The sequence below is a fragment of the Syzygium oleosum genome, unplaced genomic scaffold, assembly GCF_021117445.2.
Source record: "Syzygium oleosum isolate NSW1041296 unplaced genomic scaffold, Sole_v2.1 Sole_v2.20, whole genome shotgun sequence".
Lineage (NCBI taxonomy): Eukaryota > Viridiplantae > Streptophyta > Magnoliopsida > Myrtales > Myrtaceae > Syzygium > Syzygium oleosum.
Genome location: NW_026607504.1, coordinates 4,920,072 through 4,939,946, shown reverse-complemented (window position 1 = coordinate 4,939,946; position 19,875 = coordinate 4,920,072). Strand labels below are relative to the sequence as shown.

At 41.1% G+C, this 19,875-nt stretch overlaps 2 protein-coding genes across 2 annotated transcripts; both read right to left on the bottom strand.

The window, feature by feature from the left end:
* Positions 1 to 1,903: 1,903 nt before the first annotated feature.
* Positions 1,904 to 4,803, bottom strand: LOC115693093 (peptide methionine sulfoxide reductase A5). Its single transcript, XM_030620065.2, has 4 exons — positions 4,356 to 4,803; positions 3,057 to 3,169; positions 2,802 to 2,946; positions 1,904 to 2,363 (listed from the first exon to the last, which is right to left on the bottom strand). Exons 1-4 carry the CDS (start codon positions 4,704 to 4,706, stop codon positions 2,166 to 2,168), a joined length of 807 nt encoding a protein of 268 aa, XP_030475925.2. The 5' UTR covers positions 4,707 to 4,803; the 3' UTR covers positions 1,904 to 2,165.
* A 12,761-nt stretch (positions 4,804 to 17,564) lies between these two features.
* On the bottom strand, positions 17,565 to 19,626 carry LOC115683694 (60S ribosomal protein L8-3). The gene is made up of 2 exons (XM_030608274.2): positions 19,124 to 19,626; positions 17,565 to 18,079 (listed from the first exon to the last, which is right to left on the bottom strand). The coding sequence occupies exons 1-2, from the start codon at positions 19,561 to 19,563 to the stop codon at positions 17,734 to 17,736; spliced, it is 786 nt and encodes a 261-aa protein (XP_030464134.1). The 5' UTR covers positions 19,564 to 19,626; the 3' UTR covers positions 17,565 to 17,733.
* Between the last annotated feature and the right edge of the window lie 249 nt (positions 19,627 to 19,875).

Sequence of the window (19,875 nt, the reverse complement as noted above, 5' to 3'; positions counted from 1 at the left end):
TTTGCCATTTACTTAATTGACTGTTCATATTCATTTCCCCGAGAGGTTAGCTGCATATATGGCATCTATTTATCTCTTTATTTCTAACAAGAGAATGTCACGTCTTCCTTCATCGATCGATTTATCCTACATAATCCTTCGCGAGGCAATATGTTTATCCATCATCTATTCACTCTCAAAGGACTTGAAAGTAATCGTACATGCGCATAGAGCATGCGCGAGGGCTAGTCTTCAGTATCCAATTTTTTTGAAATGACTAGTGGAGGTAGGAAAACAGTATTTGTTGTGACCAACGATATGCATACGCTTTTTCTCCGTCCAACATTTTCTCCCTCTCTCTCTCTCTGAAGGTTATAGGTGTGAGACGAAAAAATATCCATTTATACGTCATAACACAAGCAAACCAAGCCTCTACCCCCTCATACTATACGTTATCTATTATACAATATGTAAATGACAAGATAAAAGGAAGAAAATCCAAGGTAATGGTATACAATCTTGTGAAATTTAGCCCAATGCAAATTAGAACCCAGATGAATTCACTTTGGCAATTCTATAGATATTTACTTATAGAGATAAGTACACCTACATTTGAGTCCTAAAATCTCTAAAAAGTGCAATAAAGTCCTAAAATTTGTTGAATTTGTGTAATCAAATTTTTCATTAACTCCATCGGTTTGGCTAATGGAAAGTGTTGACGGATTATTTTTTTTAATGTACGTAAGTGAACTATAATAATATTGATTATGGGTAGCGCTTTTTCTACTCCTCATTTGGCTCAAACACTCTATTTCACATTATAATAATAATATTACCCCTCACTTTTTCCACCTTAGAATGTTGTATCTCACGGAGTTGAATGTGAGGCCCATTGTGTGTCTTCATCTTCCTCCTCCGAGACCTCCATGCACATCAACGACTTTGCGGTGTTTTAGAACCTCATGAGCTTCCTCTCTACCTTGCCATCACCCCTCACAAGGGACAGCTTGATCTCCTCCCTCGTGAGCTTCTTGTCTAGCACGGTCCACGACATCTGTTTCCGATGCTCCTCCTCAAATGCCGCATAGAACTTTGGAGACACGCCCTTACCACCTCTGTCGATCGTCCCTCGGGCGCCGCCTCCGGCAACGACAAGAGGACCTTGCTCTACACCGCAGCCGCATAGCTCGCCACATATTGCCTCGCCTTTTTTGCATGCCTCGCATATTTAAGGTTCGTCAATCTCAAACTTTTCCGCCATGTAGTTCAGATTATTAGTGAGAAATAGGTAGGAGAGCGAGACTTCCTTATAGAGCTTAGCCTTGGTATTGAACTTCCATAGCAGGATGAGGATTAAGCACTCTAATCATGATCACTCCAAGCTTTACCAGCGCAGAAAGGACTTGTAATTCTCTCTGAACATGCTTTGATTCTCACGATGATTTCTGAGCATGGAAACAAAACGATCAAGGTGATTGAGCTCACGGGCAATGCGAGCAAGACCTGAACGCGAAGAGGATAATCCCGATGCATCTACAATTCGCCATTCAAGAGGATAAATAGCTCGACATTGTCATCAAGGAACCATTGCGGGAGAACTTCAAATCCGTGGGTTCCCTAATCAACAAAACCATCAAAAAGAAAAAAGAAAGTGGAAGAAAAAATAGAAACAAATGAAAAATTCCCCAATGAACCCCACTTTTAACTCTTCGTGAGGGTAACACGATCAATACACCGTAAAAGGGAGTATGAGAGCAAGAGAAGAGTGGAAAAAGCACCACCCTTAATTATTTGGTGATTTTAGTTTTTAAAATTTTCCATTTTACTTTTCTCAACGTATATTTCAAACTTTCTATAATAAACCAGCTTTAGTTTCAAGACATGGGAAGTAAAGAGAAGTTAATTCACGTCATAAAGCAAGATATAATACAAGCAAAGCTCAGTAATACAGAGCATGATTAGCAGGACGATTGTCTTTGCCAGAAGTGCCACAGAAAAACTACATGGGATCCGACGAACATACTGCAGGTACAAAAAGATGGTGACATCTACAGGACAGTTACAGTTTCATTTCATCAAATATTATCTGATTTCCTCTCGAAAAGTTGGATTTACAGCTCCTAGCGCGGAATGGACTGATGAATTGTTGTCATCCGAAACAATTGTTATATTGTTTAATCTAGGAACTACACATTTCTTAAGAGAGGCCAACTTTTTCTGATGATATCGCCGATCTTCACGTCAATCTGCTTCTGAATGTGAGGTGGGCAAAGCTCAGCTGCAAAACTGTTCATTTTTGCAGCCAAACGGGATCTCTGAAGTTCCTCTTCAGGCAGGTTTCCCATCAGCTGGAGGAGGAGGGGATTCCGCTTGAGCTCGAACTTCTGCACATTTCATGGTATGGGAATTCTCATCAGAAATGCTGGGGAGAAGAGATCATTTCCAGTTCCTTGTAATCAACGAAAGTCCCAGATGGTACATTTGAGAATTCATACGGGGTGCATGCATCTCTCAAGTGACAGAGCTGAAGATTTCAGATATGTCCGCAATATATCCATTGGGATTGCAAGGGGAAACCAAACTAAAGAACTAGAAGTGCCATAACACATTGCAGCGGAACCGAGGAAGGTTAGGGTGGACCCAATTTTCAATGTAATAACAGATATAGACAGGTGCAAATAAAGAAATACGTCTTCAGACACATCAACTTGATAATCAGCCAAAAAATGTTCTGACCTCTTCAGTTAACATGACTGTGGAGGATTCGATTTTCTGATATGTACACTTTCAAGTAATGATGAAGCGGTTCCAAAATACTTAACCTGATGTTCAGGCTCCGCAGGATAAAATGTTTCAAGATGTTGAATTTGAGTAGTGACAACACTGCTCTTGGACTTGGTTTGCTCTCTTTCTTTGCTGAGGGCTGCTAGCCTGGACTCTTCAGTTCCATTTATGAAGATAATTGACCTGACAACACAAGAAGCCCATCCATAAATGTTAGGTAGACACAAAGCAACAGACGACATATCCTAATTCTGATAAACGGGAAAACTGCCAAAGCAAATAATTGCTGCCACCTGTATTGGTTACCAACATCTGGACCTTGCCCAAGAACCTGCCTTGAATCATGACTAGACCAAAAGACATCCAAAAGTTGCCTGTAACTAATCAATCTAGGATCATATTCCACCTGCGGAGCAGCATTCACAAAAACAAACAAAGCACGAGTAAATATCGCTACCGACTAGCAATTTTCATGTAATCAAAAGACGAAGTTCCGATAAGGAATACTTAATAGTAATGTTCACAAGAACCAAAAACCATGGATACTGAAGTTTAGAAACTTTCTTGCTCAAAAGAGAGGATTTATAGATGAAACTTTCTCTAACCTCCTCCTTCCCGCTCCCCCAAAGAATAAGAAATGCGACAGGACGGAAAAGAAAGGGGAGAGTGAAAACAATGCTTTTATTCGATAGAGTCTCAGTTTGAATCCTGATTTGCCCCTTCATGCTAAACAGGGTTCACATCCGAAATCTGCTTCTGCTTGCTCAAATCCTAACCTCTCTCATATGCCCTCTGTCTCCAACAAAATTCTCATCGTTTAGGGACGACTGGTGACGGACTTTGATATACACCTGGCATTCGCACAAGTAATTTTGACAAGCCCCCTGACCTCCGTTAAAGAAACATTAGTGGCCCCAAGATGTATGGATCCAAATGATTGACATGCATAAGTCAGACTGATCCTCAGAAAAAAGCGAAAGAATAATCCAGCACCTTTCACCTCATCAGCAAATCACAAATGACGAAAATGCAAACTTACAGGATCAAACATTCTCTTTTACCTCTTTCTCGGTCCTATGTCAATCTCTTCATCAACCAGACACTAAGAGACTGGCAAGAATACCCTTGTTCCATAAACATGCAGAACTCATTCAACTGATCACAAGCGACCAACATGCAGTATTTCACCGTTTTCACAGAGTCGAAACTCTGATGTTTCGTCAAAATAAAGCTGAAAATACCGACTGGCAATGGCATCTGATGCTCAATACCCGAACGACTCTAGCGAATGGTGTCCTCAATTATCAGGAAGAAATTCTAACAGCCACACTAATGGAGGTGCAAGGAAACAACAATGTGAAGGGCAGGATTCTGAAACTGAAGGAAACAAGAACGATGGCATCCAAACTAGTTGACAAATGATAGCTAAGCATTTCCAATCGTTGAAACTATGTACTCATCGATAGCACTATCAGCTTCTGATCTGTACAATCCCAACGTTCTCCGTCTCCTATTCAATTTGCAATTGCACGGAATCTTCTCGCAACAGCTCCATACCATAAAACCGAATCAAAATTCGCGACGAAAACTACCTGAACGCACTCGGCGTGATCGCGCAAGCTCCGGTACTCGGGGTTGGGCTTGGAACCGCCGGCGTAACCGACGGCGGTCCGGACGACGCCGCCGAGGCAGCCGAAGACGGCCTCGGACCGCCAGAAGCTTCCGAGGGCGAAGACGGCGGTCCTCGTGGGTCGGGTCGGCGAGCCGGCGGCCGGGTCGGGGATCCGATTCGGGAACCTGATGCCCTGGGCGCTGCCGAAGAACGAGGCTAGGACGACGGCGGCGACGGCGACGAGGGTCAAGAAACTGGGTGGAGAGAGAGGGACGCTTCTCGAGCGACGAATCGAGCGGGTATCGGAGAGCGGCGGCGGGAGCTCTTCCATGGCGTCGGTGTCGTGCAGCGGGAGCGGAGCGTCCGCAAGGACGACGGAGGAATGATCGGATCGGGTTATGGATCTGCTCGTTTTTCCATATTTTCTTTTTTTTTTCTTGTTTTTATATTCTAAGCCATTTTCACGCTTCCTTTTTTTTTCATCTAAATAAGATCTTGAACTGCTTCATATAGAGGGAATTCCAAAATAAAAATACATGAGGAATTAAGAAGGGTAAGGCGTGCGGGCACGTTAAAATAAAGTTCGTAGTATGGCAGCCCGCCACATTAGTGGACAGGCACAGACGGCCCCTGTTGATAGGAAACTACCCTTAATTTGGTGAGGTTATATTGTAGCCACAAATCAAGAATCCAAGGCCCTAGACGAAGCAGTTAGGACCAACATTTCTAAACTTAACTAGCAATTTTTTTTGGGTGATCAAAATCTTTATATTATAAAGCAAGGCAATATATCTTTCAATCTCAATATTCGGGCATAATTCCAAAAAAAAACACCAATTTTACCTTGAGTGAAAATTCTAACTCAAACTTTTTTATATCTCATAAAAAATTAACTTTCACTTAGATACCAAATCTTAAAAGCTCATTGCCCAATAATTGGAATACTAATATTTCTGTATTAACAAGTTTGACGTTTGATGGAGTTTGTGATTTATTTCTAAGTGAGAACATCCATAAAGAGAATTCGATAAACCTGTGTCTACTGCTTTAATATGTGAAAGTAGAGGAAGAATTAGTACTTGTGTTAGCAGGAGTAATATAAAACCTTAACAGATATAGTCAATCTAGTACCGGTGGTGCTATCTGTAAATTTATTACAGGTATACCAGTTTGGGATTTTGGTAATCAAAAAATTAGTTTTGAGTAAATTTATCATATGCATATCAGTTTGGAGTTTTTAGTGATATTAACCCTTATTTTAAAAAAGGGATAAGTGCACTAAATGCAATTAAGTCCTAAAACTTCAAAAAGTGCAACCAAGTCATAAAAGTTATCATAAAAATGAAATCGAGCCTCAAAACTTTCAAAAAGTTCAATTCGAGTCTAAGACTTTCAACAAGTACAATTGACTTGAGGACTTAATTAGATCAATCTGACAAATTTTAGGATTTTATTGCATTTTTAAAAATTTTAGGACTCAATTGCACATTGTGACAGATTTTAGAATTTAATTGCATTTTTTAAAGTTTTAGAATTTCAAATGTACTTTCATTATAAGTTTTAAAACTTACAATACACTTACCTTTAATAATATAAGTATAGATGGAGAAGTTGCTGCATAATATTGCACAGATAAAAACAAAACAAAGAAAATCGAACCATCTAAAATTTGCATGTGATATTTACGAACCACTTTTAGGAATAAAGAGTCACTTTTTAATTTTCCATGAATTTCGCGGCGCTCATATTTTGACTTTTATACATTACAAAACACTTGAAACTTTCCAAAGTATTCAAATATTGCCGCGTAAAACCACATACAACGAGTTTTTCCTTAGTTTTTGGACCTTCAACTAATTTTTTTGTTTTTAAATTTTTTTTAGAAAAAGTCATAACTAGAAGTGATAAATAGGCAAAACCGGCCCCGAATTGGATTTTTCTAAGTAAAATGTTATTAACGTTGTAGATAACCTAGCTACTATTCGACCAAAAATAAAAACCTAGCTACTAATTTATGGTAGGTTAAGAGTTACTTTTTTTTTTATTAATTGAAAGCTACGAATCAAAGATATGGCGAAAGTTACGACCGACTTTGAGGTACTCGAATCTTCCGTGAAGAAGAACGACTGATACACAGTTTCATTATTTCCTGAGTCCTCAAGTACAACATATATCTGAAATGACTCCCTCACCATCTCAAGACGATGAGCTTCACTTATTCATCTTACTCAAGTAACAGTAGGTTAAGCAAAAGTCGCATTCCACCTGAAAGCACTAGTTCAGGATCAGTTTGGTAATGCACTGTGCTTCGGAAGTTTGCACCAGCTCCGCTACGCCGAGATGCGCCATTAGAAGCCAGACATGGCTGATGAGCTCTCCTCCTATGCTCAGGCTCTCCGAGTGTTCGAAGCCTTTGCTTTGGCAAGCTGCGTATATCAGAAACTTCGCCCAGACCTTGCCGATCAAGTTCCATTTCCTACCGATGTCTTCCTGCTCGATTTTATTCAACTGGGATGCGAGATAGCACGCATCAAACAGCACCGACCTGCTTTTGGCACTGCGCATTTTCTTGGCGGGCAGCTGAGTTCCCACTTGGAGCAGAAGATGGCAGACTTCGCATAGATCGCGCGACTCTGCTGACTTGTGCGCCTTTTTGCAGCTTTGAACACGGGTGTGGCCATGTTTCTCTTTCTTGAATAAATTCTGCACCCACGTCTTGACAACCGATGGGTTGATCCTGGTTTCTTTCTTTGACAACACCGCTAGCTTGTCGTCGAAGAATTTCTGAGCGTCGATGGAAGTATCTTCGTATCGGAGCACCGCTATCCCTGTTGGCAACATGGAAGGATGGAGTACTAAAAGATAGAGCATGTACCGAGAGACCAACTTACTCATCTTGTAGTCCGTGATGTGTTCCGCGCTTTCTACCTGCATCTTGTCGCGGTCCTTGTAGTGGCAGAGCTCGGTGGCGATGTGCCAGATGAGGATGCTCTGTTCGAACTCCATTTCATTCACACTCCAGTCCAGGTGATTGTTGTTTGACCTTGTCAGTACGTCGCTAGCCTCCAGCTTAAGACTCGTCAACACGCTCTTCATTCTGTCGTTTTTTTCTTCCAGATAATCGACCGTATCCCTCATGTGATGGAAGGTCCATTCTTTGATATTGCTCTTGAACTCTTTGTAACGGACGCAGAAGTTCTTCTCCAACTTCTCATCTAACTTGGCAAGCTTCGGATACTTGCTGAAGATCTTGTTTCTTCTCCTGATAGACAATCCCAAGAGGCCGAACTGGGCCATGGAATTCGACCACCTTGGGTTCGGACAGATCTGGAGAAAAGCCACGGCAGATGATATTGTGGATCCGCCAGGTCTCTGAAGCCGCCAGTGGTCAACCCAATCGGATGAAAATGCGAGAAGAACCGAGTAAATCTCTAAAAGTATAGCCACGCATATCAGCAAGAAGGTGATATAGATGTCGACTTTGGGGTAATCCTTCCTATCCTGTAAGGAGAAGAATACTAACACGGCGCACGGCACCGAGAGATTAATGACCCAACGAATGATGCCCCAAGCACGGTTCAGCAACAGTGCCTTGGTGTAGAGCAGATCGTACATGAACCCGAGCTCAATCTCTACGATCCTAAAAGCAGTCACCGAGTCCATGGCACCACGGTTCTTGAACATGCGCTTACTGGCCGCCAGGTCGCCAGAGTTGAGGATAAGGCCCACGAAGAGAAGCTTGAAGATCTTGAACAACTCGTAGGCTTTGACCAGAGTTGTGGCTTTCTCTTCGTCGCCGGCTCGACCGCTGTTCACTGAGACTGAGAGGTCCTCTGGAGCCGGAACCTCCGTGACCTCGGCAATGCTGACTCGGTAACCCTCCTCTTTCTTCAGAGCGTACTGCTCCATTATCCTGGGGTATATGGGACCAAAATCGGGAAGCGAAAGCATCGAATCTCGAAGTCGACCTTCGCTTGCCAAGTAAAAACACAATGCCCTCTCCACATATTTGATGTACCCCATCAGGATCATGCCAGCTGCTAATATCGACAGCGTAGACCCTGACAAGGCCATGAAGTAGATGTAACAAACTAGTCCTACCTGGACGCAAAGCCGCGCCACCTGCCTCGACCATAGCTCATTGTCCTCCAGGGCATACGCGGTGATCGTGTCAGGCCCACCCAAGTGGACGAGAAGGAACGGCGCCCAGAAAGCAGTGATCTGGCTCTTCGGATCGATCGTCCCCTGCTTTTCCTTGATGTTGGCCAGGCGGTTCGAGAGGACGCCGAGCGTGAGGGTTGCGATGGAGTCGGCCGATAGGTACGTCGTCCAGACCACAATTCGGATCCAGTACCTGTAGATGGATTTCCTCCGGTAGCCCTGAGTCACAAGGGTCAATTGGAGGAACAAGCTGAGGACGACGAGCAACCGCAGCCCCCACTCCTTCCACAGTTCTCGAGTGTTTTGGGGGACCAGCGAAAATCCCATGGTTGAACTCGATGTCGGCACCAAAAGGCGCAAACGATCGGGCACCCTCTCAAAGAGCGGTTGATCTTAGGATTATAAAGGGAGAGCGCAGAGCATTAGCCTTGAATTTACCTCTGCAACATCCTCAAAATGGCCACTCTTTATAACCAATAGCTTGATATAGGAATCAAATACTAAAGCACTCATTTACCCTGCATAGCATTACAGGAATGAAAAGGCAGTACTCTTTCCGAAACACCCACATCACACCACTCACAGCATCACTTTTGGATGCGCAACTGTCAAGCAATTCTCTCCATTGGCCCAAGGATGGAGTAAAGCGACAAAATCAGATTCTGGCATTTGTGCTAGCATGATTATAATCTGCTTTAATTGAGAAGATTGAAATATAGGCCTAGAGTTAAAGGTTATTTTTTCAGCCACTTCTCGAGATTTCGAATCCCATGAACTTCGCTCTGATGATTGTGAACTTAACACTTTGTTTGGCACGCCCCACCAGCCCAACATGATTCATGTATAATATCAAAATCACCTGTTTGGATTGCTATAATAAGTAAAGACACGCTAAAAGGCCAAAAAGAGGGTGATAAATGCTCACTCCAAGTGCAAGCGATTCTGATGCATTGAGTTGAGTGCTTCATTCCCAGACAGCATATTAGGGTGCGCATGGAATGCATTCCGGAATAAAAATTCTATTCCAGAATGAATTCCGGAATAGAATGGCGTTTGTTAAAAAATTTCCGGAATGCATTCTCGAGCGATTTTTGCATTCTGGAATAAAAATGCGTTTGTTAAAAATACTTGATTCCAGAATGCATTTTTTATTCCGGAATGAGTTTTTGGCAAGAAAAAGAGAAGCTACTTTTTGTAGCTTCTTGATTCCGGAATGCATTCTCCCTATTTTCTCACAAAATTTTTTTTTCAAAAAATGCATAAAAATTGAAAAATTCTAGAAAAATTCATAAAAATTTCCAGAAAATAAAAAAAAAGTCAGATTTCGGGAAAATATGAAATTTGGTGAATTTTAAAAAAAAATCAAAAATTTCAAAACTTTACAGAATAGCTTAAAACACATGTGGCCACCCACTTTGAGTGAAATTTAATTTTTTTGAGGTGCCCAAAAATAATCAAAAATTTCAAAACTTCACAAAATGACTTAAAATACCTGCGGCCATCTACTTTGAGTGAAATTTAAATTTTTTGAGGTGCAAAAAAAAAGAAAAATAATAAAAAATAAAATTTTTCAAAACTTCACAAAATGGCTTAAAATACCTGCGCCACCCACTTTGAGTGAAATTTAAATTTTTGAGGTGCCCAAAAAAATAAAAAATTTTAAAACTTCACAGAATGGCTTAAAATACCTGTAGCCAGCCACTTTGAGTAAAATTTAAATTTTTTGAGGTGCCCAAAAAAATAAAAAAAATAAAAAACTTCACAAAATGGCCTAGAATACTTGTGGCCACCCACTTTGAGTGAAATTTAAATTTTTTTAGGTGCCCAAAAAAAATTTTAAAAATCAAAAATTTCAAAAATTTACAGAATGGCTTATAATACCTATGGCCACCCACTTTGAGTAAAATTTAAATTTTTTTAGGTGCAAAAAAAATCAACAAATCAAAATAGATTTACCTGAAATCAATTTCTAAAGTGAGAATTAGTCGTGTTTCTAAACAGTTTTCCTCCGTAAATCAATTTACAGCAGTGAATTTGATTTCTGGAGCGGAATAGTTATCATTCGCACCCTTATTATCCTTGGGTACTAATCTCCATATTAAATCTTGGAATGAAGTCATCGCTACGATAAAACAATGCATGAGAGCGCACGTCTCACACCACGTCGCCGTCAGCTGATGTCCTTTATGACCACCATGATCGCGACTTGTCGTCCATGTCTGACCTCTTGGCATGCGGTGTGCGACACTCGCTAAACATTTTTCTCCAGGTCACGTGGTGTATGAGCTGAACATTTTCGTCCTCCAAATACTGTCACGCGAAGGACACACGGCCGGTGCACTACCTTTAGCTAAACTTAATTAAACCCTTGACATTGCAAATCAAGGCTAGAACCATGCGAGTAAGAACCTACGAAAACCTCAAAGTCCAAAAATTCATAACCTCAAAATGAGTTTCATTTTTCCCTACGGCAGAAAGGACGTCATTAGTGCCATAATTTTTATAGGGCGTCTACATTTATGTTAAAACTTTTTGTACAATCATTTTAAGTGTCACAACTTTTGAAAAACGATCATCTAAGTGAATACGGTGACTTAGTTTGCCGAAAATCTAGCGTGGCTCGTTGAAGTCACTTAAATGATTACTTTAAAAAGTTTTGGCACAAAAGTGATCATTGGAAAAAGTTTTGGCATGAAATTGATCATTCATAAAATTGTTCCTTTAAAGTTTTAAAAATTAGAGCGAGCCAAAAGCAAAAATCACAAAGAAAATATGTTAACTTTGACACTATTTTTCTTTGTTTTGTTAGACTCAAAAGCAAAATCATTCAGCAAACATTCTCTCAAAATAATTTCATCTAAAATCACAATGATCAATTTGTTTTCCTAACAAAAAGGGAAGTAAGTAAAGTTTGCTTCACCTCTAGTAAGTTCGTATTTATTTCTTCTCTGACCTTGCTCTATCCTTAGATTGAACAACAAAGCTTCAAGCATTGCGACGCGACGGTGCGTTTGATTCAGCTTTGCGAAATACCTTTGCATACACACAAAGAACCTTAGGGGTTTCACAAAATGCAAAACACTATGTGCCAAAAACTTGTAAAGGACTTTTGTTTTAAAATATAAAAAAAAATTGAAAGTGGAAGAACAAATCGACGAAGATGGCACCTCAGGGGCGAAGCCTGAAAGAGAAATAGCAGCCCGTCACTGAGGTCATGTGACCACTGTCGAGGTGGCGCTATCCCAAGTGAGCCTTGACGTCTGCGATCGACTTGCGCAACTAACGAGCACAGAGAGAGTGCATGAGAAAGACCATGAACAGTGGTTTTAGAGGACAAAAGCGGAATGCTCAAACATAAGTGAGGGCAAGATTGAAAGGAAAAAAGTCATATTAAATCCCACAATATCATTCCGAAAATGCTGAAAGCGGTCCCCACTTGCCTCGAGCCGAAGAGCTTTCAGCTTTGTCAATGATGCCCTTCACACAATGCTCTCCAAAAAAAATTTACCAGATGCCCTAACTTGTCCTAACAAAGTCCCTTCAGCTAAACCAGACGCACTTCTCTTTGATCAACTACGAGGATCAATGCTAAGGAACGTTTGGAAACCAATCTAACCTAAATATCTTAATTTGTGAAAAATTGATGCGTTTGGCAATGTTGTTTGGTATATAAATTACGCATGACACGATTTTAAAAGTTTTCGTGCGAAAACTTTAGTGCCAAAATTTTATAAACAACCGTTTTACTGTCAAATCGTTTGGAAATTGTCCATTTAAGTGAACTCAATGAGCCACATCAGTTTTTTCATTTCAATATCTTAAACATTACTCTTTAAAAATTGTGGCACATATTTTTGGCACCAAAGTGAGCATCTTACAATAATTATGATATTGATGTCATCCTTATCACTATTTGCCAAAACTTCAAAATCTAGGTTAACTTTATTTAGAAAAGGATAAATTCCAAATAAGGATCCAAAGTGCTTTTATTTTCTCAAATAGGGGCTTGAAATAGATTTTATATCAAATAAGAGGCTGAAGTGAACTTATGTTATCAAATAAGGACCTGAAGTGGCTATAACAGTTTCAAATAGAAGCCTCACCCCGCCGGCTCGCTAGCCAACCAAATTTTCCGACTAGCCTAGGGCATTTTCGTCCAAAAATAATTTTAACACAAATTTTAGTTAAATTAGATTTAAAATTAAAAAAAAGTTTTTAAAAAAAAAAAGAAAAAGAAAAACAGGGGGCAAGGCTGGCAGCCAGTCCTTCCCACCTGTGGCTGCCACCCCATCGCTAGTGGGGTGGCAGCGATGGCCGGTAGGGTTGTCGACGCCTCAACAGCAACCATCCCCCAGACCTGGGGGAGGGCGGCGACCCTCGCCTAGATCTGGGAGAGGGTTGCCGCCCTCTCCCAGCTCTGGCGAGGGCCAACAGCCTTCGCCTCTAGCTGGCGACCTCGCCGGCCATCGCCGCCTCCCCACCGGCGATGGGGCAGCGGCTACAGGCGAGGCTGGCCTCCCCTTTTTTTTTTAACTTTAGCTTTTTTTTCATTTTTGAGTTTTTTTTATGGAAAAAAACTGAAAAGGAAAAAAAATCAAAAAAATTAAAAGATGAAAATGCCCTTGACTCCAGTGAGGTGAGGCCCTTTTTTTAGACTGAGATGACTACTTCAGACCATTATTTGAGATAAGGTTCACTTCGGGCCCTTATTTGAGAAAATGAGGGCACTTCAGACCCTTATTTGACGCACGGTTCACTTCAGGGCCCTATTTAAGAAAATGAGAGCACTTTGGGTCCTTATTTGGAATTTTCCTTTTAGAAAATAGCAAGTGCATACTTAAACCTCCCCTTGATTTTTCCGTTATTCGAACGAAAATATCTGTCACAATAAAAGTATGCATAATATGATTCCCAAAAAATTATGAAAAAGGGCCCGATAGCAATTGCAAATGACCTTAATATCCCTATGTATAGTTTTCTAGATCAGTCAAATTTCAAATGTCAAAAAATAAAAAGTAAGAAATAAAAGTCATGGCTGCTTTTTCCATCTTTGCTAAAAAGATCGATTAAACATTTTGAAGCCTCTTGATTAAATGTTCAATTTCTTGGCCTGATGCTAATAAAAATGTTAATATATAAATAATATATCTTCTATACATTAAGGGAAGCCAGGTTTCGCCTCACTTTTACTAAGCTTCATTCCAAACTAGTTCTCAAGTAAAATAAAGATCTAAAGCGAAAGAAAAGAATATTTAAGTATACCCTCGGTTTCATATCCCTTTCTCAACTAATTTTTGCACACACCAACTCATGAAAATCAGAGTCCCTTATCGGTTGGATGTGTACAAATGAGGTTGCGTATATGTCTAATTCAGCAAAATGTGAGGCCGTCTAGACTAGGGGTGATCGGTTCCTGATACGGTTCGGTTCCACTTAGGAATCGGAAACTGGACCGGCCGATCCTAGAACCGAGAACCGAACCGGACCATCGGTCCGGCCAGGTCCGATCTAATGGAACTGGTCAATGTAGAAATTTCCCAACCAAACATGGTGAGATTTGACGACCATACATGATATCAGCATGCTCAAAAGGAATGCCAATTAGGCGAAGAAGTATTGATCCCCCAACAACCGGGAGAAATAAAAATGCCAAGTAGTGAAGAAGGTCAAGGCAGTCAAGCCGATGTACGCTGGCATTTACAAGTCGCAAATTTTACTCTTTTCCATGTGAAATGAGGTTCCGCTTGATATAGACAATTGCAATATTTTTTATTTGCTTTGGACTACAAGTGACTTTAGGATATATATCGGTCCGGTCCGGGCGGTCCGGTTCCTGAGTCCAGTTCCCACAATAGAATCGGAAACTGGACCGTCCGGACACCAGTTCCACTTTTAAAAATCGAGAATTGGACCGATACTCTCAAGAACCGGACCAACCGGCTGATTTAGTCCAGTTCGGGCAGTTTCCGATTAGGATGGTCCATTTTACACACCCCTAGTCTAGACCTCTCATGTCTGGTTCCAAGAAAGATGAAACCGTCTAGACCTCTTCTTGGCGTGTCTTGAATTTCTATGTGCACTTTACTTAATGCACTTTACCTAAGCTTTTCACCTACAGAAAACATTATCCAAAACCGAAAATTGTAACTATCCACCTTCTGCCACTCCACTGCTCTTCTTCCATCATCTGCAGGTTCATCTCTTTGCTTTGTCTATAATAAGTTGATGCAAACATCAATCTTTCATAATGCACAATATCCACTTATTTAGTTGTTTTTATTTATTGCATGAGTCTTGTCAAATGAAATCAAGCAAGGCAATGGTTGGTCCCAAATCGCAACCTTTTTCCATTTACTTAATTGACTGTTCATATTCATTTCCCCGATAGGTTAGCAGCATATGTGGCATCTGTTTATCTCTTTATTTCTAACAAGAGAATGTCACGTCTTCTTTCATCGATCGATTTATCCTACATAATCCTTCGCGAGGCAATATGTTTATCCATTATCCATTCACTCTCAAAGGACTCGAAAGTAATCGTACATGCGTAGAGAGTGCGCGAGGGCTAGTCTTCAGTATTCAATTTTTTTGGAATAACTAGTGGAGGTAGGAAAACAGTATTTGTTGTGACCAACGATATGCATACGCTTTTTCTCCGTCCAACATTTTCTCCCTCTCTCTCTCTCTCTGAAGGTCATAGGTGTGAGACGAAAAAATATCCATTTATACGTCATAACACAAGCAAACCAAGCCTCTCACCCCTCATACTATACGTTATCTATTATGCAATATGTAAATGACAAGATAAAAGGAAGAAAATCCAAGGTAATGGTATACAATCTTGTGAAATTTAGCCCAATGCAAATTAGAACCTAGATGAATTCACTTTGGCAATTCTTTAGATATTTAACTTATAGAGATAAGTACGCCTGCGTTTGAGTCCTAAATTATCTCAAAAGTGCAATAAAATCCTAAAATTTATCGAATTTGTGTAACCAAATTTCTCGTTAACTCCGTCGGTTTGGCTCATGGAAAGCGCTGACGAATTATTTTTTTTAAATGTATGTAAGCGAACTATAATTCTTTGACAAAATCAAACATAAGAGGAACATAGAAAGCTTCCAAGCAAAAGAAATCCCAAAAAACTGTAAAACAAAACAAACCCCAGAAAACAACATAGTACAACTTACAGCACGCTCTCATCCCAAAAGATTAAAGCTGTCACAACATCAAAAAAATTGAGTGGCCGATCACTAGAAGAGTCAATGATGAACACATGCTGAGATCTTCCCTTGGATAAACTATAGCTTGTAGTGCGCGCCTGAATTCGGCGTCTTCAATACCATCACCATACCATAGGAAGACAAAAACAACAACAACAACATGTTGAACCACCACAGATCGAACGCCTGAGAGAAACTCCCAAATCTAGATTTAGATCGGGAGATAAAAGTTTTCAGATTTAGACTTCATGCAAATTTATCCACCACAACGAGCAAAAAGAAATCAAAGCCTACAACCCCTATTCACTAGAGGTGAGCATAGTTCCAAAGTAGAATTGGGAACCGAAGAACTAGACCGATGGAAACCGATCCAATTCCAGATTCCATTGCGCCCTAGTCTGGTTCCCAATTCCAAATTTCTAAGAACTAGGAACTGGTTTGTCGCCTATTATTTTGCCTACAAGGCATTTTTGTTTCTTGAATTAGTCTTTGTTTTTAAGCTAGGGCTTTGACTCCCAAAAGTTGAGGCGGATTTGAATTCATGGCTTAGGGCGTCAAAACTAAGCATCTCAACCATTGCCTTCTAATGTTCATTAGTGAGTTTCTCATTGTCGGTTTATATGTTATTTGTACTTTGTTGATTTTGAAGCATGGGAGTTTCCTAGAGCCATGGGAATGGTTGAGTATCTGGAAGTGCTTGAAGTCATGACTAGAACATTGAATGGTTGACTTATGTCCTTCATAGAATTGAGTGTTACTTGAATTTACATATGTTAGGGTCGGCCAAGTAGGATGTGCATCCCAAAAGCATCTAAAATGCTTATTTAAGATTTTTTCATTCTCAAGAAAAAACATGAAAATCTAATAGGTGGATGATGCATTTCTGCATCATCCCCTATTTTTTACGGTTTGATTAAAAACCGCTTCAAACAGGAATTATAGCCTTTTACTTTTGCCTCATAAGAACTGAAATATGTTTATCTATAGAGGGATTTATACTAATCTTTCTTACAATCAACAAGGATCAATGTGCACAAGGTCGTTTGGAGTTGAAATAGGGGTTACTCTTAGGAAGAGATTTAATCCTCTACTGATAGTCAGTTATAAAATTCTAAGAAGGGGGTTAGATTGAGACTTTACATAAAAGGTTTTCATATATCAATAGCTACATAGAGTGACAATAAAGTTGGATATCACACTAATTTTCTGAGACCATTAGATCTATTCTAGTGTCATTTCCTAAAAACAAACATATAATATTGGTGTCTTGTTATAATTCATATCAAGTTACGTTGTTGATAGAGTGAAAATTGCAATGTCGTTCTAGTTCTATAATTTAGGTTTTATGTTACATATTTTGAACTTCTATTATTTATTGTATTTGTCATATTCATTTTTTATGAATTGTTATTTACAAATCGGAAATTTTCATTTTTGTTATTGCTTTCAATTCATTTTACTTAACTAAAAATAAAACAAAAAAGAAACCTATTAGATCTTAAAACCTGTATTTCAGTCCAGATGGAAATTGAATTGATTAGCCTCAACTTGTGTCTGCAGTCGCTCACCCCTTATCCACAAGCTCAGATGGATGGAGGACGTGAGGAATTACTGCAAATAATCGATTATTGTCATATCCAAATCAACCCATTAAGAGAAAAATATAAGTCATGTATATTTTGATGTGGATATAATAGAAGTCATTAATCACGAATGGAATATTCGGGATTTAGTTTAAAAGTACACGTAGAGTTATTTTATATGATATTCCTAGAGAGAAGGGAAGAAAAACTACTGAGCGACAATGCGACACCATATCTGACGGCAATCAGCACATAAAAGACTAGCTGATACATTAAACCAGAGCAAAACTTCAACTACAAAATGCATCCGCAAATTCCCAGAATTATAATTGTAGAATACCCAAAACCGAGTCCAACAGAAAACCAAATAAAAATGACCAGAGATATCTCTTCAAGTACTCTTATCAGCCTTGGCAGCAGTTGCGGCGGCTTGTCCTCTGAGCCGACCGGTCCTCCGGGCGGCAATGAGACCAACCTTCTGGCCGGGTGGAGCGTCACGCCTGACTGTGCTCGCGTGACCAATGTGCTGGTGGTTACCTCCTCCGTGAGGATGCTCAACGGGGTTCATGGCCACACCACGCACCTTCGGCCAGCAGTTCCTCTTCACTCTGAACTTGTGGTAAGCATTGCCTGCCTTGAGAAGGGGCTTCTCAGTTCTGCCTCCACCAGCAACCTGCCCGATCATTGCTCGGCAGCCGCTTGGCACAATTTTCTTCGACCCAGATGGAAGCTTGATTCTGAAGTAACACAGGATATCAGGTCATTTCACAGTTTAAAATCGTATTGAACTCAGTTTGGCACTCTGGTGAATATGTTGCAGAGTAGCAAAATATGAATTAACAAGAACATTGTAGTTTTATTAGTTCTATTGCCAATGTACTTAGTGGAAGAAGGGCACACCGGATTTTGTGAGCACAAATCATTGTGGATCAAGACAGCCAGATCAATCCACTTGCATAATTGTGGATCAAGACAGCCAACAGTAATATATTCAAACCCAAGTATGGGTTTAGTTCTGCAGATCAAGCTCATGATAGTGGACCAACAAGTTTCTCAAATTAATTTAATGCTCAAACATCTGAAAGATTTGATTAGCGAAGACATGCAAACAAAATGAGCCACAACGGTCGCATAACCAATCAGCAGATACAATGAAGAACAAAAGTTTCAGTCACAAATACAAGACAAAACAACACCAGCGGCATCAAGAAATTCATATCAAAGCATTCAAGTGGCCTGAGCTCTTCAGATAACTACAACAACAAATTAAGCAATTTGGAAATCTAATCTCTATCGCATACGGTGATGTCGGGTCTCTGTGATAAATACCATAAATAGCATGGCACCACCACATGTTGCACCAGAGCAGTACTGAGACCTCTAACTTAGTGGCTTTACAGTGACGAACTCAGAAACTAATGCAAGCATAACCAGCACGAAGCAAAGGACAAACCAAGCTCGAAACCCTCGAAACCATGACTAAAACTCGAAAGCCACCAAAATGGCCAGAACCCAGCAAGTAAACGCAGAAGACATACGTACGCAACATCAAAACGAGCTGACCGACAACAGGCAAAGCCAATTGCAATCGATATTCTCGAATCTCAATGAGAAATGAACCCACCACCATCACCATACACAGCCAAATGAATTTCACAAGATTTCGACTCCATAACATGCCCAGAACACACCACCATTGACGAAGCACGCCTAAACAACCCACAGACAAATTTAAAACTACTAAAATAAAATCCCCAGGTTCTCCAGAACAAAGGAAGTACCTAGAGGTGTCATTGTCGGGATTGTGGCTGATCACAATCGCGTAGTCCCCGGAGGCCCTCGCGAAGACCCCGCGGTCCCCGACGTGGTGCTCGACGTTGCAGACGACGGCACCCTCGGGGATGGACCGGAGGGGCAGGACGTTGCCGACCACCAGGGTGGCCTTCTTGCCGCAGTACAGGAACTGGCCGGTGTACATGCCCTCGGCGGCGACGAAGAGCTCCTTCTGCTTCTTGTAGCGGAAGGGGTGGCGGAAGGCGACGCGGGCGAGCGGGGCGCCGCGGCCGGGGTCGTGGACGATCTCGGTGACGACCCCCTTGAGGTACCCGTTGCGCTCCCCGAAGTCGAGGCTCCGGAACCTGGCCGGGCCCTTCCGGTGGTGGGTGTGGGACTTGAAGACGGAGCCGGCACCCTTACGCTGCGCCCGGATCACGCGACCCATCTCTCCTCGGATCCTAGGGTTCCGGTGGTGGTTGTGCGGGGGGTACGCGCGAGGCTGTGAGAAATGGAGAAGATGAAGTGAAGGCTTCGGTTTATATACTAGGGTTTCTGAGGGGTTGAGGGGGGTTGGGGAGCAGCAGCGACGTCGTTTTTGCGTCTCCTTCCTTTTCCCGGGCTTTTGCGTTTGGGCTTGTGGAGGCCCGAGTTGCTATTTTTGGGCCTTCTTCGCGGGCCTTCTCATGGGGCTTTTGGGCCCGATCTTGAGCCCTGCTCCATCGTTCGGGCCTAAGATTTTCCGGAGCTCAGGCCCAAG

Coding starts and splice junctions, on each gene's coding strand:
- LOC115683694 (XM_030608274.2), bottom strand. CDS start 19,563: ATGGGTCGCGTGATCCGGGCGCAGCGTAAGGGTGCCGGCTCCGTCTTC. Junction 18,080..19,123: donor CCCGACAATGACACCTCTAG/GTACTTCCTTTG, acceptor GTGTTACTTCAG/AATCAAGCTTCCATCTGGGT.
- LOC115693093 (XM_030620065.2), bottom strand. CDS start 4,706: ATGGAAGAGCTCCCGCCGCCGCTCTCCGATACCCGCTCGATTCGTCGC. Junction 3,170..4,355: donor ATCACGCCGAGTGCGTTCAG/GTAGTTTTCGTC, acceptor GCTGCTCCGCAG/GTGGAATATGATCCTAGATT. Junction 2,364..2,801: donor CTGCGGAGCCTGAACATCAG/GTTAAGTATTTT, acceptor TGAAATGTGCAG/AAGTTCGAGCTCAAGCGGAA.